The sequence below is a fragment of the Mixophyes fleayi genome, chromosome 2, assembly GCF_038048845.1.
Source record: "Mixophyes fleayi isolate aMixFle1 chromosome 2, aMixFle1.hap1, whole genome shotgun sequence".
NCBI lineage: Eukaryota > Metazoa > Chordata > Amphibia > Anura > Limnodynastidae > Mixophyes > Mixophyes fleayi.
This window is the reverse complement of record NC_134403.1, coordinates 222,965,016-222,989,270: the sequence shown is the minus strand read 5'-3', so window position 1 is coordinate 222,989,270 and position 24,255 is coordinate 222,965,016. Positions and strand designations below refer to the sequence as shown.

At 40.9% G+C, this 24,255-nt stretch overlaps 1 protein-coding gene across 1 annotated transcript in view; it reads left to right on the top strand.

The window, feature by feature from the left end:
• Positions 1-24,255, top strand: part of LOC142138671 (putative transmembrane protein 244) — a 94,681-nt gene that overhangs the window by 48,923 nt on the left and 21,503 nt on the right. The window contains exon 4 of the mRNA XM_075195516.1: positions 9,086-9,211. Coding sequence (XP_075051617.1) covers positions 9,086-9,211 — 126 coding nt within the window. The remainder of the gene's footprint in view (positions 1-9,085; positions 9,212-24,255) is intronic.

The window sequence follows — 24,255 nt, the reverse complement described above, 5'->3', positions numbered from 1 at the left end:
CAAGTTGCACACCAGAGGTGATAGTCTGTGGAGAGGTTATTGCAGGACAATAAGCTGAGCACGAGGAGGTGACACTGAACAGCAAACCGGAGAGGCACTGGAACAGCAAATAGCACTGCAGAGGTGATGGTCTGCGAAGTGATGATAGCACAGGTATATGCTGAGGAGCACTAGGAGCCACATCTTGCACCTTCACAGAAATGAACCCAAAGAACAGGCACCTGACTGCAGTGTCATGTGCCTTAAATATGCAGAGGAGGAGGAGAAAGCAACAATGGCAGGGAAGAGAGATTTTAAAAGGGATTGGTTCTGCAAGGCTCAGCTCTGAAAGAGAAGCCTGCGTGAGCAGGTGAGTATGCCAGTGTGACATACATTTTGTGAACATATCATATTCTGGATAAAGATTATATATTTAATTTAGGTAGAAATTAAATAAGGGGAACATATATGACTACCAATAATATAAATTAATTTTGCGCATTTCAGGAGAAGTCTAAAGTCAAAAGTCTAAAAAATGAGTACTGACTTTATCTATTCCAGATCTTGGGCCAACACTACTGGGACCCTATTAGCAAAGTATGAAAACTAAAAGAGTAATTTCCCATATCTATAAAATAATCCTAAAAATAACACTGCAAAAGGATTTTAAATATTAAGTATTCAGTAACTTTCCAGGATGTTGAATCTCAGATAAATATCTAACCTAGGGCAAGTTTATATCTTCAAAGTTAGGACAAAAGGCTCTTCAAAGAGGTGTATTTTGATGTTTGGATCGAAAAGGAACCATTGACTAGACTGATTGTCTCTATTTGTGGGAGTGGCTTACTAATGTCCTCTTGTCCTATTCTTGGAGAACTGTAGGCAAATGATACTGGTGGTGTTGAAAGATTTAGCCTTGTTATCTAAGAAAAATAAAACTGAAGTGAAAACCCCATTTATTCTTTGGGATCTATTTATTATTACACAGTGTTATCAATCATTATGAATAGCTGCAAATTGCTTTACTGCTGCTATTTACAATGTTGGGGCTGCTCTGAGAGCCGAGCCCTGTTGATTACTCTCCTATACCACTAGTAATTTTACTCTTCACCGGCAAATGCTGGAAGTGAATTGTCCATGTGCAGCTATTGTATGCACATAATGATCTGACCTGGTGAGCAGGGCCTGATCAACCAATAGGCTGATCAGGCTGCAGCCTACGGCGCTGGAGGCTGGGGGTGCTGGGAATTCCTCTTTTCCCCTTTGATTTCTAATTATAGCAGCGGGCCTGGAATCATCGGGAACTAAAGGGGACGGCCCGACTGTCACTGTTACATGACAGGCAGTCTGGCAGCAGTTGCTGCCAGCTGTCTGTCAGTTTGGCCGCAGGCGCTTCTTACTCTCTTGTGAGATCAGGACCTCCACATCTCACATGACCAGAATAAGAAGTGCCTGCAGCCACACTGATAGGCAGCTGGCAGCAATCGCTGCAAGACTGCCTGTCATGTATAGCTGAAGAGAAGACTGCTGCACCAGAACAACAGCAGGTAAGTAAGTCCTAATGTCTGGGGGGGAGGGGAGCTGTGCAGGTGGTAAGGGGGCATGTGAAAACACTAAGGAGGCATGTAAAAACGCTAAGGAGGCATGTGAAACCACTAAGGGGGCATGTGAAAACACTAAAGGCATGCCTGCACTCTCTGCGATCTTGGCTGCGCCCTCTTTCTCGCTGGTATCTGTGTCGTGGTGGAGAGGGTAACCGTGGGGGATAATAGGGGTATGGAGCAGGCTGATGAACTAATCCTTGAAATTGTGTTGAGGTAATGAATACCCAAGATCCCGGGTTCCCGCTGCCATTACTGAGGCTGTGTCCTTTGGATCCCCATGCCTGCGGAACATAGCCCCCATTGGCGGGTAAATCTGTGGTCATGCAAGTCAGAGATGAATGCTGTGATGAGGGTGTATTGCACAGCCCCTCAAGCTGTTGCCCCATTAAGCTGCCTTCTTCCCCCGAATCATCATCATCTTCAGCCCCTTGACCATATGCAGTAAGTTGTTGGGGGAGGTGGGACAGTTTCCTCACCATGTGCTGCTGCTCTGTGATGATTTCTGCTGTTTGCTGGGTTTGTCCTGCCTCTGGCTCCAGCAAGATAGTTGAGGTTCCCTTGCTGCATTGCTTCCTCCTGGCTACTCTCTGACCTTTTTCTCTGCTTGTTGCTGCACTCCTTCTCTTGCTGACATGTGACCCATGGCCATTGCTGTGTAATGCTTGTGCCTGGCTAGGCTTCTCAATCTCAGCTGCCTCGATCAAACGCCTGGATGGGTTCCTCTGCCTTTTTGGAAGGCTGCTTGCAGTGTGTTCTTGTTTATTTGCAGGCATGTTTTTTGCTGGAATTCAAGTAGTTGTGATTTTCCTGATCTGCAATGCCTGCTTCTGCTATGAATCTCTGCTCTATATTGACCCTTGACTTCCTGTCCCTGTCCCTGCAAGCTCTTAACCTCCCCCACCTGTCTTTCCTAGTAAGTTTTCCACTGGTCTTCTTACTCCCCAGGTGTGAAAGGGGCACGTGCCTGCCTGCACGTCCCCCCCTTCCTGCTGCATGTGTATCTGAGTCAAACCTCCTTATCTGGCTTTGGTGCTAGTGAAGCACCGCCGCCCCCTTAAAGGGGCAGGTGAAAAAGGCTAAAGGGGCAGGTTAAAACACTAAGGGGCAGGTGAAAACACTAAGGGGGCTGGTGAAAATTCTAAGGGGAGCAGAAGAAGGGGGCTGATGAAATTGCTGAGGGGGATGGCCGAAAGAAGCAGCTGAAATGCCTAAAAGGGGTAGATGAAATGGTTGAGAGGAGTATTTATAAAATAAAGAGCAGCTTTGGGAGGGCATGATCTTTTTATTGTGTGGCAGTTATTATACCTTCTGATGTTACTAAAGGTGTTCAGCGGTGTTAATGTGGGATGTTAAGCCACAATGCTTTTGTAACTTAAACAGGTTGCTGTTTATTTACAGATGATAACAACAGATGAATGCAGTTACTCACAGTTGCTTGTAGTACAGCAGTATTCAGCAGTAACAACAGTTGCAGCAATCAGGCAAAACAGATTATATAGTACACACTTGTATATAGATATGCTGGTATGCAGATGCACTCTTATGCAGACATATAGATATGCAGTTGCACGCATGTTTGCAATACTGCACAGCCGTCAAATTAATGGGACAGACTCCTCTAATATATATGTAGGGACAGTAGGGAGGCTCTGGTGATAGTTGTGGGCACTTTGAGGGCTTATATGAGCAACAGTACGCAGCTACTAGTTAGTACGTCCGTCTCTCTCAATGTCTTAATGGAAGTGACGGCGCGAAGCCGAACTTCCGGTTATCGTAAGCTGGCGCATGCGCAGTAGCTAATCTGGATGCCGATGTCATGCCATGACAACGAATAAGGAGATGGAGCAAAGCGCTCCTTAATACTAACAGTTATGAGGATGCTATCTGTGGTCTCTAGGGTCACTAGAATGTTAAATATTAGTCAGGTGGGGCTGATAAATGACTATGTTTGGACTAAAGAGCCTAATCATTCAGGGGTTGTTAACATTTTGCATTATAATACAATTGCTGCATATTTTCAAAACAGGATCCCAACTTTCCACAAGTCAGCTAGACAACAACAAAGCTGCAAGAACAGGCAAGAGAGAAGAGCAAGAACTGATACGATTGAATGCACAATCTGTCTAAATTTTGTCTAAATTTGAATGCTGGAGAATACTCCTAAATATTCATATTCAGTAGTAGTCCTAAACGCCTATATTGGGGGGAAGGAGGAGTGAGGGCTATGGCTGTAATAGCGTAGGGCGGCCGGAACCCTTAATCGGTCCCTGGCGGTGGGGACTAAGTAAAGCCTTTCTGGCTCCACTGGACCCAATAGGAACAGGTAAGGTAACACTATCCTGATGGCATTAGTTTGCAGCAAAAATTAATGCTTTTTGCTGCTTGATAAATCAATAACATCGCATTCCCCATAGTGTTCTATGTGGATTGTTGTAACAAACAAAAATTAGATTAATGCAGGAGAAGTGTTTACTCCTTCCTAAATTAAGTAAAGTCCTGCAATAGCCATTGTCTAGAGAAAACAGCTGTCTTTGGGCTATCATTAAATAGAACCCTATCTTGTTCTACAGTACAGTGGCACAGTGGTTAGTAATGCTGCCTCACAGTGCTGGGATCATGGGTCTAAGTCCTACATTGCTCTACCTGTATGGAGTTTGTATGTTCTTCCTGTGTTTACATGGGTTTCCTCTGGGTACTTGGGTTTCCTCCCACACAAATTTGTCCTAAGATTCAGACTCCATCCTGTGCTGTGCAGATTCAGTTGATCTTATGCTGGTGGCCTTGTGCAAAAGAACTGTGTTAATTCCGGAGGAGTAGTAGGTTTATTTCCTTTAGGCATTTTAAATGGGATTTGCAAGATAGAGCATACTTGCCAACTCTCCCGGAATGTCCGGGAGACACCCAAAATTCGGGTAGATCTCCTGGACTCCCGGGAGAGCAGGCAAATATCCCTCAAATGGCCTCTTGCTGTAAAAATGACGCGATTCCCGGTGAATCGTGTCATTTTGGCCCCGCCCCCCACCACAAAATGACATTTTTTTGTCACAGGAGGCGGGGCCAAAATGACCCAATTCACCGCGCCCCGCCCCACCCGCCCTCCAACAACACACCCCTGCCTGGGATCTCCCGGAAGGAACTTGAGATAGAGATGTATAATTATTTGCAGAAAGTTATTTAGGTGTGCTTTTATTTGTATTCATATTTATGCATGAATCTGTCATCCAGATAAAATGTTGGGTTTGGTTACATTAGCATTATAAGAATTGTCCCAGACATTGCTAACATGTACTTAAATGTACATTGGGGTCCAGACCGGTCATTACAGGTTTTTTACACGCAAAATAATTAGTATACCAGTGTTTGAATGCAAATTCTGGCTTGATGATTCAAGTCTAGAACTGTGATGCCCTCTAGTGACTTTAGAAATGATAGCAGGAGTAATAGGAATTTTCCCGAAGGTAATAAACAGTGGGGGTAAATGTATCAAGGTCCGATTTTTTCAGCATTTTAAAATCGCGGGTTATTAGTCCCAAAGTCGCCAGATGTATTAAACTGCAATTTTTACTCTGATCTGGTCATCTCTGGCAATTTGCTGCGATGTCAAACACTCCTGTGTTAGCAAACTCTACTGTGTTGTCTTCATCTAGCTGCGAGATTAGTAAACACATCACTGTTACACTGTTCTACCTATTCAGCTGGAGGTCCGGCAGCTGTCAAATGTTTAAAAATAGATAGCCACTATTAACCCTAGTGCTGCCAGCCTAGCATTTTTGGATTAAAAGCTGCTGACGAAAGAAGAACCTGATTGGTAAGTATTTTGGGGATTTCTTATTTTTAATAAATACATGTGGTATTAATGAGGGTGTGTATTGTTTTTATTGGGGTTTTATAATTTTTATTAACATTTGGTGGTTTAAACAAGGAGTAGTGGTCTCTTTAACATTTTGTTTTGTGGAACTACAGGTCCCAGCCAGCCCTGGGTGTCAGGGCATGTTGGCACTTGTGGTTCTCCAAGTGCCAGCATGACCTGCCTGCCATGGGTATGCTGGTGCTTGTAGCTATAGAAACATCAGCATGTCCACACTGTTTATGGCACCCTGGCATGACAGGGACTTGTAGTTCAACAAAACAAAATGATGTCCATTCGTTTTTTTACATTATAATTGCCGATATTACCTTACACCCACTGCCCAGGGGTGTAGGAAGAGCCCAGTGCTTTCAGCCTGGCTGGTTTGCCTAGTGCTGGGGAACCCCACGCAAATTTTTTCCAGATTTTCACATAATCAGCAGTAGGGATGATACTGGTCGGACATCCAGCTCTATAGACAGGCAGAGTAACAGTGATGTGTTTACTAATCACACAGCTAGGAAGCAGCGTGTTGTTTGTAGCGATTTTTAAACGAAACTCGGGAAAGTTTGCTTAATCGCAGTTTCATACATCTGAGATTTGTATAGCTAGGGTGGCAAACAGTCGGGATTTTAATCTTATCGACTTTTGAAATAGCGATTTTGACAGAAACACATCTCTGACGATTTTACATGAAATCTTAGGTTCATACATCAGTGAGTTTCAACTATCCTGAGAAAATCGTTGGATTTTCAAAATCGCAGCTTGATACATTTACTCCCAGGATTGATGTCCAAAGGGTAGAATGTATAATCCTGGCAGATGCAAGCTCTGGTTCCATAGAGGTGCACAGAGCAGGTTGAAATACCCCTCTGCATGAGCAGGGACAAAGAGGAGGCAGAAGTGGTTGTGGGGTCTATGCATCAAGGTCATTTCCACTTAAAAGATGCGGAAACTGCCTCTTCGGCTTTGCAGAGTTTGATACAAGGTTAGTGCTGTGCGCACTTCCTCCTGTCACCAGCAGCTCTAAGCTGCCGGTAAGCAGGAAAAAAACTTTGCTCCAGAGGGCTCCCAGTGTAGCCCCGGCATGATGCATCTTAGCGGTACATAAGTAAGCATCACTGCGATGTTGTTAGGAACTCCCCAGCCAGCACAGTAAAACTCGGAGTCTACTCCGAAAGTCTGGTGTTCGCTGGAGCCCCTAGTGGTGGGGACAGTCTTGGTCGCAGGCTGACAGAGGGTCGAGAATCGTATACCGGCTAAGGAGAACCCAGGAGTGGAGTGATTGGCGGACAGCAGCGTGGGGTTCAGGCAGAGTAAACCAAGGTCAGAGGTCACAAGCACAGATTCGGAATCCAGGGACAAGCGAAAGGTCAGGGGCACTGGCGGAGGAGCAGAATCTGGTTTTCAGGCAAATGGTCAGGGTCAGAAGCGTAGGTTCAAGGTCCAGGAACAAGCGAGAGTCATACATGGGAAGTCAGTCACAGGTTTTAACACCAAGCAGAGCGAGAACAAGCAGGCAGCAGAATTGTGAACAGGACACTCAGTTCAGTCCTCACTGCCTTAAATAGTACAAGGAGCCAATCAGAATAGAGCCCTACCAGCACTCACAGGAATAGCCTATTGATAGTTGCTAAATGGCCAATGAGGCTACAGGGTACCCAGCAAGGAGTAATCAGCCAGGTGGCTGCATGATAAATTAATGGCATACAACCAGTAGAAGCAGAGCAGAGCCTCCTCAATCAGCCACTATTGGCTGAGTATTATGCCCCCTGTGCGCATGCACCCGGCTGTCTGACAGCTGGCCGGGTGCTGCGTGATGTATCCTCCGGCGTCCCGGTTGTTGCCTAGGCAACTGGGACCGGAAGTGACGTCCCGGTCGCCATATCGACGGCCGGGACAGCAGCTGGGAGACAAGAAGAGTCGCGGCGGTGCCCGCGGCCGCCACGACTACTAACAGATGTGCAGCGATGCATATTTAGTTGTACCGCATCAAATTGATGCATAGAGCCCTATGTTATCCCATCTATGTAAGTGTAGCATACACACGCGTGTGAGTTTCCAGGATTTCCCAGCTGAGGTCGTGGGAATATTATAAATAACCCTAGTGGTGTAATTAGCTGTTTAGGTGCCAGGAGCTCTTTAGTGAAGAGCTAGTCTAGCGTAGTGATTTCAGCACAGGGCTGGGTATCCCTAGGGGTGGTTCTGCATGTTTTCCAGCCACCCCTTTTCCTAGGAAATCCATCCCCGTACTGACTAGCCTGGGGCTTATTTGTCATTATGGCAGGGGGGCCCCACACCACAGATTCCCCTGCTATAGTGCCACCAGCTTCAAAATCTAGTGCTGGTAATAGTAAAATTGGCAGGTGCACACTTTTTGGCACCCCGATTTTGCTAGTAACAGCCAAGGGTTAATGAGAAAGGGGTTACGTATTTATGTTTTTTGACATTGAGTTCCAGTTTATTTATTTACTTTTTACCAGTGGTAGTAGTGCCGGTGTTTCAAGCTCTTTGTGGAGGGCACGCATTAGTGTTTTTTAACATTGTGTTCAGTTTTATTGACTTCTTTTTACTGTATATTGCCGGCGGTAATGTTTGGGGTGGTCAACATTCAGAATGTTGACACCATAGTATCGACAATCAGAATGTCAATTTAGGTAAAAGGTCAATATTCAGAATGTCGATATGTTCACTATGTCGCCACAGTTAAAATGGCAACAGTCACAATATCGATATAATGCTTGCAGCAATACCGTCGCCACTGGCAGTACCAGGGGCAATATGCAGTAAAAAAAAACGCATCTGCGTTTTTTAACATTGTGTTCAATTTTATTTATTGTTCTGCTGGCAGTAGTGCTGGCGGCGGCAGTATACTACACCATATCATGCTCAGAAACTGACTTTGCACCAATGAATGCATTTGCATGAAATACATGTCTGAATGCAAATGACACTTACTACTGCCGAGAACTTGAAAGATGGAACTTGAAGGGGAGTTTTAACATAAGCAATGTACAGTAAGAGTGTGCCGAGAGCGCTCCAACGCAGATGCGGTCAATTCAAGTTCTGTGTTTCCCTTAAGTTAGTGTTATTTAGCCATATAATTTGCACCAGCTACATGGCAGGTGTAAGTGCTGACTGATTGTGATGACTGTTATGGTATTGTCTTTGTATTAAAAACTACACATATGTGTGCAACTAGATAGCACAGAACATTTGTATGCAAATAAGAAAAACTATAAAAATGGATTGTATGTACATTACACATTAAGAACATCCCAATTTATGTATTGAATGTGAAAATAAAAATATATTTTCTAAAACACATTTTGTTAATTAATGATTATAATATTATGAGTTGGTAATTCCTTTTATAATTTTTTTTGCATGCTTTCTAAATGAACTTGATATTGAACAAATGCATCTGTTCTGTCTGTTAACATAGGACAAGTACTGTTTGAGCAGAGCATACTTATACCCAGATTCAAATTAAAACGTGTCTTGAGATCCACTTGGATATGAATACGGGTGTACGTATGCCCAAGTTTTTCATTTTAAAACGCAACTTGCGTTCAAAGATGAATCAGACCTATAATGTGTAAAAAGAAGTAAATTTAGACTACTCTATTAACCACACCTTCACTATGTCTACCAGTGCAAGTGATTTCTGCGGGCATAACCTTTTTCCTGAGTGGCCTTCTGTTTGTCCCTGTCGTTGGTTCTATGGTATGGGATTTTTCTGCCACAGTTACCCTCCTTCATTTCCTCGTCTGTTGTGCAGGTAAGTAATCTGTGTATGGATACAACCATTTTTTATCATTTTACACTTTGGGTTGTACAGATATCTTAGTTAGTAGTATAATATCAAGACACTCAAAGCTCCTTTTCGGTAGATTTATCATTTTACATTTTTTAGATGATAATACAAATATGAAGAGCACTGTTCCAATTACTCTGTAAAAGGCAGGAGAAAATTCTTATCATGTTTACCATCATTTTCAGATTTTGTCTATCCATTAAAGTTATTGAAGGGTCTGGTGGAGGACTTTATAGCATGTATGAAAGAATTCTCATATTCATTAACCAAATATGTATACATTGTAGAATATGTATGATATAAATAATATTGGGCCTGATTCATTTAGGAATGTAAATCCCGATACGCTCCACTTTTTGCGTAAAATTGCTCTATGCTATACGCCAGTGATCGCAAGTGCATGCAATTCATCTTCAAACACAAAGGACACTTCCGACTGCCTACAATTTCAAGGGTGGAACAGGGAAGGGAAGGGGCGTATGTAGGTAGTCAATGTAAAGTAAGTGTGTGCCAAGCTCGAGCACGCACAGCAGCGTCTGATTCAAGCTTTGGGCATCTGTAACGTACATGTTTTTCTGTTGTGCCACTTGCACCAGCTACAGGTCAGGTGCAAGTGCCGATTTACTAGTTATGACGGTCGCGTATGCATGCTAAAACATGTGTTTACAATCAGGAGCGACTGTTAAAATCCTTTTGAGTGTGTATGTTCATGTGGTAGGAAGTATAGATTTTTGCTCCCCCAGGTCAGGGACTGATGTAATAATTAAATATTCCCTATAATATATAGACACTACATAAATAATGGTAAATGAATAAATAATAAATACAAAGGAACAATTCAAGTATTATAAAGTGGTCTTACAACTGGGGTAGAACAGATCACAGTGAAAATGATACAAGTTGGTATGGTACAGTGACAAGGACCTAAAATATTAAAAATATGGATGAAACATTATGCAATCATATAAAAAATGTATACCGTCACTTGTGTAAATAATAGTGCCCCCGTGATGATATAAATATATTGTAGTTCCCTGTGATGATTTAAATCGACAATAGACCCTCCCTAATTCTATAAATAAATAATAATGTCCTCCTGATGATATAAATAAATAATTGTGCCCCCCTGATAATTTAAATAAATAACAGCACCCCTCGAAGATTCAAATAAACAATAGTACCCCTATAATTTTATAAACTAATAATAGTGGCCCTATTATTATATAAAATAATAATAGTGCCCTTTGATTATACAAATAAATAATAGTGCCCTGTGATTATATAAACTAATAATGGTGCCTCGGCAATTATATAAACTAATTATGGTGCCCTTGTAATGATATAAACTAATAATGTTGCCAAAATGATTATACAAATAAATAATAGCGCTCCTGTGATTTTATAAACTAATAATGATACCCCTGCGATTATATAAAATAATAAATGCGCCCCTGTGATTATTTAAACGAATAGTGCACCCAAGATTATATTTATAAATAATAAGTACCGCTATGATTACATAAACTAATAATAGTGCCCCCATGATTACATATTTATCAATTGTAATAGTTTTCCATGCAACACACACACACACTTACATTTACACTTCAATTTGTAAATAGTACACATTTAATAAAGTTACAACTAGAGAGATGGGCGAGCTCGGTTCCCAGAGAACCAAACCCACCCGAACTTCCGGAATCCGAGTACCGAGCCGAGTCGGGGTGTGTTTGGGGTGTTATATTTCCCCCTTCTAAAAAAACTATTTTCTGACTGCTGAAATTCTAATATACCAGCACTACATATTTCTGAATTTGCACTACAAAGTGTTTGGGGTGTCATATCCCCCCGTCTAAAAAAACTGCATTTGCTGACTGCTGAAATTCTAATATACCAGCACTATATATTTCGGAATTTGCACTACAAAGTGTTTGGGGTCTCATTAAAATGGATTCACAGCAGTACACATATGAGCCGGAGCAGCAAGCAGCTGCTGCCACCAGTCCTCATGGTAGTCTTCCCTGTACAGCATCTGGTAAAGCCTATATAAAAGTACATAGTCTTTTGAAGTCAGGGGAAAAAATCACAGAAAAAAACATCTTTTACCGTGTTGAAGAGAAAAAGAGCTGTAAAAGTTAACTGCCAATAAAAAAAATGGCAACATGGCATTCTACACACGCAGTGGCAAAGAAAGAATGAGGCCTTCACCTTTCTCTATGAGTGCGAGATCTAAAAATGTTACTGAGGCTTCTTCTTGTAAGGTCACTCGTGACCAAGCAAGACCAAGTATTTCGGAGTCCAAAAGTGGTGCACAACTACTGTTACGTGTGAAAGCCGAGCTGCAAGAAAACAGTAAGGCATTAGAGGAAAATGTATGCTCAGAATCAGAAATGACACCAATCCCTGAGGAGAGTTCGTCCACGAGTGGTATGTGTAATCCTGAACATTCTGATAGTGTACCCATAAAGAAGGGCCCTTTCAGCATTTCTGCTGATGTGTGCCTGAACAGCCCGAGTGTAGCCGGTGATACACCAATTGAGGATGCCACTTTGGAATTGGAAGAGGGGGATATTTGTGTAGCCGACGAGGGCGCTAATGAGGATGTTGATGAGGTTGTTTGTGTATGTCCTGCACCATTGGAAGTAGTTCTGGCACGTGACAAGAAGGAGGCCATTGTCATGCCTGGGCATAAGACCAAAAAAGCCACTTCTTATGTGTGGAATTATTTCTACCCAAATCGTGACAACAGTTGTATAGCTATTTGTAGTGTATGTCAAGCCACAGTCAGTCGAGGAAGGGACCTCAACCATCTTGGAACCTCATCCATGTTACGCCATTTGACAAGAGTTCATGGCAAGGTGTTGGGAAAAGCTGAAAGTTATGGCAAAAAATAACAACAAGCACTCCATCATCAGCTAGGACCCTTCTCTCACCTACATCCCATAGCCTGCAATCTACACCCACAACACCATCCTCATCAATATTCTCAGTAGCGATCAGAGTTAGCCCTGCATCCAACTTGGTAAGGCTCGATGACTCCTGCACTATAATTGATTCCTCTGAAGAATGTTTGAGCGTTAGTCCGACTGCTGCTGCTGCTGCTGCTGTTGCTGCTGCTGGGGGTGAATCTTCCTCCCATAAGAAGCCCAAGAAGAAGAGCACTAGTACTTTACAAAAATTAACTGTGAAACAATCTTTTGCTAGAGGAAGCAAATATGACAGCAGTCACCCAGTCGCAAAGTGGATCACAGACGCCATGGCGACTATACTAGTGTTAGATCTGCGTCCAATATCCACTATAAACACAGCTGATTTTTCACAGTTAATTGATGTTTTGTGTCCCCGTTACAAAATTCCATTGAGACACCACTTTTCACGAAAAGCTATTCCGCAACTGTACCAAAACGTTCGTAAAAATGTACTAATTGGGCTCAAATATGCCATTTTACCCACTGTACACTTAATCACAGATATATTGGACAAGTGGAAGTGGCCAAACCAAAGATTATATGACTGTGACAGTCCACTGGGTTGGTCATTCGCCTTCACAAGCAGGAACAGCAGCAGCATGTACAACACTACGTAACATATCTCACAGGCAGACCATTCTTTGTATCATCGGCTTCACTAACAGACATACAGCTGATAATTTGTTACGAAAACTAAGGGATGTCATTGATACATGGCTTATACCACTTGGACTCTCCCCAGGATATGTTATTTCTGATAACGCCAACAATATTGTGTGAGCATTACAGCTGGGTGAATTCCATCACATTCCCTGTTTTGCTCACACAATAAACTTGGTGGTGCAGAGCTTCTTGAAAAATAACCATGAGGTGCAGGAGATGCTTTCGGTGGCCCGTAAAATTTCGGGACATTTCAGGCATTCTGCCACAGCATGTAGGAGATTGCAGCAGCTCCAAGAACAATTTAACTTTCTTTGCCACCAACTTAAGCAAGAGGTGTTAACAAGGTGGAATTCCACCCTATACATGCTTCAGAGGATGGAGGAACAGTGCAAGCGATGCAAGCGTATTGCACAAGCCATGACATTGGGAAAGGAGGGGGAATGTATTTCAGTCTTGCACAGTGGAGAATCCTTTCTGTGCTGTGCAAGGTGCTGAAACCATTTTAAGTTCTGACATGTGAAGTGAGTTCAGACACTGCTAGCTTGAGCCAAGTCATTCCCTTAATTCGACTTTTGGAAAAGCAGCTTGACAAACTGAAGGAGGAGATGAAAGAAAGCAATTCCGCAAAGTATGTTGTCCTTGTAGATGAAGTACTTAATTTGCTTCGCAATGATCCAAGAGTTATTCAAATTTTGAAGTCGGATCACTATGTTTTGGCAACAGTGCTTGATCCAAGGTTTAAGACCTACATTGATTCTATGCTTCCAAATGACCGAGATCAAAACAGTTGCAATGAGCTATTGGTCAGCAAGTTGTCCGCCGAACTGGGCCTTGGCTTGACGACGTCTCCTCCTTCAGTTTCTCAGGGAGCTGCTGCTCGGAAAAAATTGCACTTTCCAAAGACAAGCAGGGATGACACAGGTGGCAGACCACAACAGTTTGGCATCTGGGAGTAAATGTATTAATGTCCGGATTCTTCAACTCCGGTGTGTTCAGCGTCTTCGGCGATTAAATTTAAAGTGGCGCTGCATTGTAAAGGGAATCTTTATAATGTTCTTTTACTCTTAATTTTTAGTCTTGGACTTCTGATTTATTTGTTCATTTATATGAGAGATCCATTGACCCCACTAATACATTTTTGTTATACAATATTATAATTATTTTAATTATAGTCGCATTAAATCGCTACGGAATTTGCTGGCGCTGTATAAATAAATGTTGATGATGATGATGATTCCCTGGTTATTCAGTTTATTGTGAATGTTTATTTTACAACACACATCTTATTTCAATTATTTAATCAGTTACTGATTGGTTTTAACCTGAATAAATGACCTTCTGGTTTCTTAGACCAGATACTCCTTTTCCATCTGATGAAAGTGCTCTGTAGCATAGAAACGCGTCAAGGTTCTCCATAACATTTATTTTGTGCTTGCAGATTATTGAGTCATCTATATTCACAGCGGATAAGTTCTGTAATTTTTTAAACTGTCATCATTGTAATCTCTATGTTTTGTTAATTTACTTGTAATCAGTTCATCAGGACACTGAAGCATGGGTGGGCACTGCTGAGCTCTTTATTCAGCCATTTGCAGACTTAGGTACATTGCACACCGCCCCACCCCCACTTCCCAGCATTCCCCATGGTCTTAGGGACCATCACTAAAGATCCAAGCTTAAACATATAAGGGAGTGTCTACAAACATTAAGCATATCTAATGCAATAACATCACACTCTATACACAGCAATCACAGAACTTTTACAGGTGGGAGTTATTACATCAGCCGAGGATTCGGGAAACTTCTCCCCTTCATCTGTCCTGCTGGTGGGGCTACCGCCCATGGTAATCCAACTAGAGGGCTCTCTTTGAACCGGATATCGGCAAAGTTCCATCTGCCTCCACTATCCTTGCCGTGTTTCTGAGTGTCCCTCCGCATCTCCACGCTGCTACACACTATATGGCTGTTATATGTTTCTGCAAGACTTCATTTCACTAGAGGGCTACTCATCGAGCCGACACATCGGTAAAGCCCTCATCTTTCCAGCGCATCTACTAATATCATATCCATGTACTGCAGTGCTCTAATACAAATATCCCATTTCTCACCTTTTATCAACAACTGTGAGTAGCCGGCTACACGCTAGCATAGCAATTACTATTTTTTATCTATATACAGATGAATTCAACATTCAGAAGCATATTGTCTGGCTTCGTTTATTTTCCACTTGCAAGCGCTACAATAAGACTTTGTATTATTCATTAATGTGCACATTTGAACTTTTGGTTCTTAGATGTTAATTTTTCATCTGGAACTATTGGATATACACCAGTTTATGTAATTTGCCTTATTCATGTTTTCTATCTATTGTTATTATATTCCTTATTGAATGTTCATATGCTTTTTATTTTTATTTATATTCTCTGAACAATAAATGTAGCTATAGATTTTATACTTGGGAATGCGACTTTTTGATATTTAATCTATATATTGATTAGTCAAGATATTATTTTTTTTAGCACAGACACACATTTTACATTGTTTCTTTCTTTCCATTGGGTACTCCCAGTACCTTTTGTGACTGCAGCTTATCGTTATTATTAATTTATACTATAACCAATAGCGCCATTAGGGTTTCAGTTTGGAGTGTTGACTCTGTGGATGCGCTACTTTTGGTTTGCTTTTAAACAGCCACACTCCTACTCATATACATTTTTTCTGAATTTTTATTTAGCTTGACGTTATTTCTTGCAAAATGCTTTGGCTAAATGACACCTGTACTGAGGCTGCAAGATCAAGTTTATAGGGTATCATTAAGAAACTTCTAATGGTGCACAGTAATAAAACCCTGGACCAGGTTTATTAAGGACACAAAAGTGCTCTATTTGGAATAAAATAGCTCTGTGTATGCCCAGAACTGGAACATATGCTAGTGAACGCAGCAAAATCCAATTAATCTTCAAGCGCAAAGTACCCTTACTACAGCCTACGATTGCATGGGTGAAACGGGGAGTGGAATAGGCATATGCATATAGGCAATGTGTACAGCAAGGGCGTGCCAAGGCTGCACGCACCCACATCCGTCCGCTTCAAGTTCTGTGCATCTCTCAGATACGTGTTTTTTTGTCATATCACTTGCACCAGCTACAGGGCAGGTGTAATATCGGATTGATAGTGATGCATGCCAGAATATCTATTTGCAAATAAGAGCAACTGTAAAAACGCATTTTATGTACAGTAGACATAAATAAATTTTTTTTAAATGATTTGTCAGAACTATGATTATTAGGAGGTGACATCGTTTTTATTTCTTTTTTGCGAGTTCTTTTGTGACTTTATATTCCACATATGTATTGGACGTATCCTGCAGTGTATTGTCTGTTAGAGCAAAATGGACCTAGACCCTTATTCAACAACAGGCACTCCTTGTTGAAGTTTGTGCATATGCCCGATTTATGTGCAGTTCTACAAAAACGTACCATACGTTCATTTTGCATGCCTTGATGAAACAGGTCTAGATGAATTGCATGCCTAAATAAACAGTATATTAAAAGTGTAAATGTCACAAACCCGCTCCCAGCTGCCGTGACTTTGGGGCGATTTGCTGTATGAGGTCACACGATTGCAGCCCCCAGTCTCTCTCCACCTATCACACAGGTTATAGACCTACTGAATCGCCCCAAACAGCGCTCACACCTCACACACTTCAGGTTTGCAACCAACTATTGAATAGGGGCAATAGGACCCCAATATACTGTCGCACACTGGCACACAAGGCTTCTAGCTAGCCGAGATATTTTCTTCTTAACAGGCTAATGGATTCGTTAGAGTATCAAGGACGCAACATATTAAATTATAGATTTAATATACAAAAATACAGGGCATACAGATATAAAAAAATAATTAATAAACAATTAATAGATTGACATACACAAGCAAAAGACTTTTAAATAAAAGGGGTTACATTCAGAATAGCACTTACTTAAGTTGCCATGGGAAATTGGCTAGGAAGATGGACAGCTTATCAATGTGAATTGATTTTCTAAAAAAGTCTGACAATTTGCTATACCTGGTCTCAGCCTTTTAAAGACACTTCCACACCTCTTTTTACCCCCAGGGGGATATGGCCTATGACACTTTTTCAATCACCAGCACAGTGGCCTAGTGGTTAGCACTTCTGCCTCACAGCACTGGGGTCATGAGTTCGATTCCCGACCATCTGTGTGGAGTTTGTATGTTCTCCCTGTGTTTACGTGGGTTTCCTCCGGGTGCTCCGGTTTCCTCCCACACTCCAAAAACAAACTGGTAGGTTAATTGGCTGCTATCAAAATTGACCCTAGTCTCTGTCTGTCTCTCTGTGTGTGAGTGTGTGTCTATATTAGGAAATTTAGACTGTAAGCTCCAATGGGGCAGGGACCAATGTGAATGAGTTCTCTGTTCGGCGCTGCTGAATTAGTGGCGCTATATTAGAGATGGGCGGGCTCGGTTCCCAGAGAATCAAACCCACCCGAACTTTGAGTACCGGTACTCTCCCGCCCGTTCGGAATCCAAATCAAGGCCGAACGTCTTTGTGATGTCGTCGGATCTCGGGGCTCGGTTCTCGCAATACTTGAAGATTATAAATACACGCCTCCACAGCAATCCATCGCCATTTGACAGAGGGAAAGAGCAGGGTGTAGTCGCAGGCTGATTAGAACAGAGACAGATAATACAATATTCTGATTCCAATTGTGCTAACAAAAATCGCTAGAGAAGAGAGGAGGATAGAGGAGTTTTTTTTTTTTTTTTCAATATTTGGCACTCAAAGTGCCTTTTGGGTGTTCCCCATTATTTTGCCTAAATATTTCTGGCTGTCAAAATTACTATCTGTCAGCAGTATCTACCAAATAATTTTTAGCACTCCCCAGTGCTTTTGGGGTGTCCCCCATAATTGTGCATAAATATTTCTGGCTGTCAAAATTACTATCTGTCAGCAGTATCTACCAAATAATTTTTAGCACTCCCCAGGGCTTTTGGGGTGTCCCCCATAATTGTGCATAAATATTTCTGGCTGTCAAAATTACTATCTGTCAGCAGTATCTGCCAAATAATTTTTAGCACTCCCCAGTGCTTTTGGGGTGTCCCCCATAATTGTGCATAAATATTTCTGGCTGTCAAAATTACTATCTGTCAGCAGTATCTACCAAATAATTTTTAGCACTCCCAAGTGAATTTTGGGTGTCCCCCATAACTGTGCATAAATATTTCTGGCTGTCAAAAGTCATATTTGTCAGCAGTATCTAAAACAATTTGTAGCACTACAAGTACGTTGGGCTCATAATGGATTCTAAGCAGTCCACATATGAGCAAAATCAGCAACCAGGTTCTGTCACCAGTCCTGATGGTAGTGTTCCCAGTACATCATCTGGGAAAGGTGATGTCAAACTACACAGTCTTTTAAAATCCGTCAAAAAAACACACAGCAAAAAAATTTTTACCGTGTTGAAGCGAAAAAGAAGTGTAACTGAGGAAAAGTTAAGTGCTGATAAAAAAAAATTTGCCAACATGCCATTCTACACACGCAGTGGCAAAGAGAGAATGAGGCCTTCACCTTTGTCTATTAGTGGCAGATCAAAAAATGTTACCGAGTCTACAAGTGTTGCACAAGTACTGTTATGCGTGAAAGCCGAGCTGCAAGAAAACAGTAAGGCATTAGAGGATAATGTATGCTCTGAATCAGAAATGACACCAATTCCTGGGGAGAGTCCATCCACAGGTTGTATGTCTAATCGTGAGCATTCTGTTAGTGACAGTGTACCCATAAAGAAGGTTCCTTTCAGCAGTTCTGCTGATGTGTGCCTTAACAGCCCGAGTGTAGTCGGTGATACACCAATTGAGGATGACACTTTTGAATTAGAAGAGGATGAGGGGGGGATTTGTGTAGACGACGAGGGCACTAATGATGATGTTGATGATTATGATGCAGACAGATACCAAATTGCCTTTCTCAATTTCTATTTATATTCTAGACTCTTTAACGGCTGAATAGTTTACTATTTTACTCCCAGTGGAGAGGGGGTCTGATGCAGACAGATACCAAACTACCGTGGTCCATTTATTTTTACTTTCTAATTCCATAGTCTATGCAGGCTGCTTTTTTTCTATTCAACTACAAGTGGACGGCGGGGGGGGGGGGGGCATAGATAGCCACTAAACTACTGTGGTCCATTTATTTTTACTTCCTAATTCCACAGTCTATGCAGGCTGCTTTTTTTCTATTCAACTACAAGTGGAGGGTGGGGGGGCATAGATAGCCACCAAACTACCGTGGTCCATTTATTTTTACTTTCTAATTCCACAGTCTGTGCAGGCTGCTTTTTTTCTATTCAACTACAAGTGGAGGGCGGGGGGGCATAGATAGCCACCAAATTACCGTGGTCCATTTATTTTTACTTTCTAATTCCAAAGTCTATGCAGGCTGCTTTTTTTATATTCAACTACAAGTGGAGGGTGTTATATATACCCAAAGACGATGGCTGCATTGCCAATAGGCAAAGATGAAGAGGAAGACAACCAGGTTTGTGTGGAGAATTAAGGACGGCCTACCAAGGATTAAACTATTTTCTTCCTAATTTATTAGCTTTAGAGTAAGCTTACTTATCCAAGAAACAGATGGAGCACTAAATTAGGTTATTTTATGCACAAGAACATTGATTTTTAAATAAAATTGCAAAACAAAACCAAAACACGCGAGGGTGGTTTTGCAAAACCAAAACCAAAACATGAAGGTAATCCAGATCCAAAAACAAAACCAAAACACCGGGGGTCAGTGACCATCTCTACGCTGTATAAATGATGATGATCACCTTTTGCATGTTGCCTGATTTACTAACCAATTCTACTATGTGACATAAGTTTTCTGTGGAGTGTCGCATAGATCCAATTTTATTATGTATAAAACCCCTGTGACTCTGTCCATCTTTTGATACCAAACATGATGAAATGTTGACAATGTGACATACTTTTACCAAAAATATATGTGATTTAAGCTGTTCCCGGATACCACCTTTACCTGTCATTCACAACACTGGTGTGATTTCTGCTCCTCAGTATGGAGTGCCACCCGGATTTCCCCAAAAATGAACTATGAAGACATTTTCCTTTGAATATAATATATTCCTATATACCTGTATATAGGCCTGCAAAATGCTGCCTTGGGCTGCAAGGATGTCCCGCTGTGACCGGCCCCACAAAGTCTATTCAGGAGTCTAAAAACTAACTTGTGTCAGGATATATCTCTCTTGAAGCTGCTACAGGTGACATGGTTTTCTGCTCACACTGGGATGTACAAATACGCATACAACAGTCTTTCTGTCTTCACACAAGGGTTTGCTCAACCTAATTACCTCCTACTGGGCTAATTGTTTACTTTTTAAAAACATTTGGTAAACATTTATCTCAGTTGAAAATTAGGTTCACTTCTATGTATCAATGCAATATTTTATTTGAGCCCTGGCATTTAATATTCTATTTCATCGTATCAGATTTATGCTCTCATCCTGACAGCAAACAATATGTCATAATCAACTGATTAAATATCCGTGGAACAAAAGTCATTTAAAATATTTAAGAAAATAGCAAATTCAAAACAATCATATATTAAAATACAATTTATATACAGAAATCCATGTTTACTAATAACTGTTGCGCCATTTCAATCTATCTATCCGAATAACGTGAATGAGTTAATCGACATGTTTAAAGTGAAATGCATATTTCCTTATATCTGATTGCCTAGTGCTGTACTCCTAGAAGGATGCAAGCTGCAAAACTTGCATTTTAGATTGCATTGTCAGATGTGCATTGGTCATATCTTGGGAATGCATTTTATGCATGTGTGAAAGGACTGATGGAAAGTTTTGGCTGGTTTTATATCCACAAAGAATTGGAACACATTTGTTAAAAACTTAATATGATTGGTGTACAGGATCGACAAGCACACATGCTTGATGAGTGAATAGTTCATATATATATATATATATATATATATATATATATATATATATATATATATTAATGAAACTTCTACCAAAATACTGTGTCTATTAGTTTGCACTTGAAAAGAAAGGAACAAATTGTGCTGGGAGTGAGAGAGAGTATGTGTGAGAGAGCAAAAGATGGAAGGAAAGAATTATTTTGTTTTGTACTTTTATTTATTGGTTTTTTAAACACCTATTTCACATCTTTAAGAGGTACTGCTCATTGTATTCAACACAGAAGTATCTGAGGACACATTAGGTGTAGCATACATCTTGTGATTGCCATACCCAAATTATAACTTAATCACATGCACACAAAAATCTCCACAGACATACACACAATATATATATAATATATATATATATGAAATCATAAAAACTATCCAGCCCTTGTGAAAACATAGGTGATATGCTTATGACAGAGTGCCAGACAGCTGGCTAGTTGTCAAGACTGCAGCAGTATTGCTGCAACCTCCAAAGTCATGCATAGATATTGAACAATACTACTCCCAATCATTTCCCCTAGACGTTCTTATACTAATAGAAAAACAGCATAGACCACTGAGCATTACCAAGGTAAGGAGCATGTTAGATACTCTAGAAGGATGGGATAATGGCGTATTTGAGCCCTCATCCTCCTATCTTTTCATCCTTGCTCTTTCAGATCTAATTGCAAATCTATTTTTAACTAGCTGGCTTAACCAGGGCATCACTAAATTGAAGGATTTTTATGATCTTTTGTATCTTGTTTTATGTTGTTTTGCGCGTTTACAGGAAACATACCAACTCTAACACTTTGAACCCTCCTACCCCTTACATACTCCTGAAAATGTCCTCATCAAATCACACAGGCATATCTTCATGGTATAAAACTCTTTTGGCCTCTAGTGAAAAAAATAAACTGATTCTCTAAAATTATATCCAATATCTTAAATTATATCCAATATCCAGAGGAGTTACGATATGGAAACCATTGGTTTCAAGTACTTCACGTCGGCTTTCTCCCCTGATGATATAGTGTCAATGGCATGACTTCTACTCTGAGTCTCTCCTCCCCAGATTGTTATTGTTCTTCCCATAGTTTTCTTTCATACTTGATCTATACTGTAACAGAAAATTGCTTAATAAAAGGATAGATGTTAAAAAACTAGCAATGGCATGGTAAAGTTTGTGAATCCTTTAAAATGTATGTTAATGTTTATGAACCCTTGAAAATAATCTCTGCTCTTGCATTAATTTCACCTTGGGCCTCATTTAGAGGTTGACATACATCCATTTTTGTAACATGAATATACGGATTCCTGCTCTGCGCAAGCCTTTCAGAATGTGTCTGTATATAGATTTCTGTGCATCCTATATGTTCAGCCCTTTATGCCTGGAAGGCGGAACAGGAGCAGGCAAGCTTTAGTTGAGTATAGTAAGGGCAGTTACACAGTGGTGTAGCATGCTCATGGAAATATGCCACTATCATGAGACTTAAAGGAAAATGTACTAAACTGCAGTTTTACAAAATCACACTTTTATGTAGACGTGAGATTTACTTAAAAACAAATTGTCCCAAAAGTGCCAAATTGTATGTATACTGTAAGCACAAGTTTATTCACAGTAGAGTTGTCCAACATGCGTGATCAGTGCACTAATAAAGGTACCAATGACATACCATACATTTACATACACAGCAAGTGCTGTAAGGACAAGTAAATTAGCATAAACATAGCCACTTAGCATTGAAGTCCATGATATACTCATGTGCAGTCTAAAAACAAGCTGCTTGCACCAATCTCAGGTATTGGGGGTTATAATGCAAGATATTCTTTCAGTATTCAAATGTATAACGTCCCGTTCCTGCTGCTTGTGACATATAAGTTAAAATAAAAAGTCACATATATCCATATAAAATCCAACCTTCCAAGAAAGCCTTGTAAGAAAATCGGTGATATGGCATACCACTTAGCAACTTTCCTAGTTGCAGTTCGTGATGCTTTCAACTAATGCAAAAGCCGAGCAATGCAGGTTTCGTTTCCACAAATGAAAGGCTGCTCAAAGACCAGATATTGATAATAGGTGCCCCATTCTCGCTGGCGCGGCTAAAGGATGTCTCTGGATAAGTAGTCACTCAGATAGTTAGGACTAGATCCGATAACGAGGTCCTTCTGGTGCCGCTGTACAGTCCGATATTTGAAGGCACACTAATCATTCAGTAATGTATACCCAAGTAATCGCTTACCCGATAGTTGATGATTCATAAGGGTGCTGATTCTCAGTAGGTATTCCGGGTGTGGATGACTCCGTAATCCAGGGAGATGAACGCGACTGCGTCTCCTTCTTCGCGCATGCGCACTTCGCGATTTCGAGTTTCCGTTCTCGGATCGTTCTCGTGAGCACAGCGGGATTGAAGTTCCTTTGGTAATGCAATCGTCAATGTCCGTTTCCTACGCGTTTCGCCTTTTTACGGCTTCGTCAGGGATGGATGCATTTAGATTAAAGAGTCATCTTATTTATAGAGGTTCCTTCTCTCTTAGGTAATCTTTAATAGGTCGCTCCGATGCAGAGGCTGGTGTTTTAATAGGCCAGTCATCTTGCATATCGGGTGCTGATTGTCTTTTCATATATCCATTTGTTTAGGATAGTGACACCATCAACAAAAAGTGAATAAAAGTTCTATACAACACAGAATTTGATTTGACTTTTACTTTTGTTCCACACATGATGTATAGAGCATGCTATTTATGCATATAAGTTTGATAGTTTACACATCAGGAATTGTTTCTATTTTTAAAAAGCCATCTAATATGACTCTTCAGTTGATAACTTAAACTCCAAGTTTTCTTTGGATTGGTGCCGCTGATGGCACCAAAACACACTATCTTTCCCCTTTTGGTTAATCGCTTTACAAACACTATTTATCATGTATATAATTGGATTCCTGGATATAGTCTGGCTTCTAGGAATCCCCCTAGGGATCATTTATTTTCTCATTGTGTCAGAGACGTGTCCCATACAGGTACACTTACGTGTAACCAGATGTATATTCCTGCACTTGGAAGGCATCCTGAAATCGATATCCTAAATAATTCTTGCATAGAATATATAAGGGAAAATCTATAGAAATTTTGCCAGTTCAAAATCTATATTGAGACCATGGGGGGTCAGTGTTTTAGCCATATATATCAATTTTGTCTCTTCTCTGGATAGGCATTCAATATAGTCTCCGCCCCTCCATGGTGGTTGTACTTTGCATATTCCCATGAAATTTAGAAGTGAGGGATCTTTGTTGTGATACTTACGAAAGTGGTCCGAGACACTATGTGCCTCGAACCCTTTCTTTATATTTCTGAGGTGTTCTGAAATACGTGTG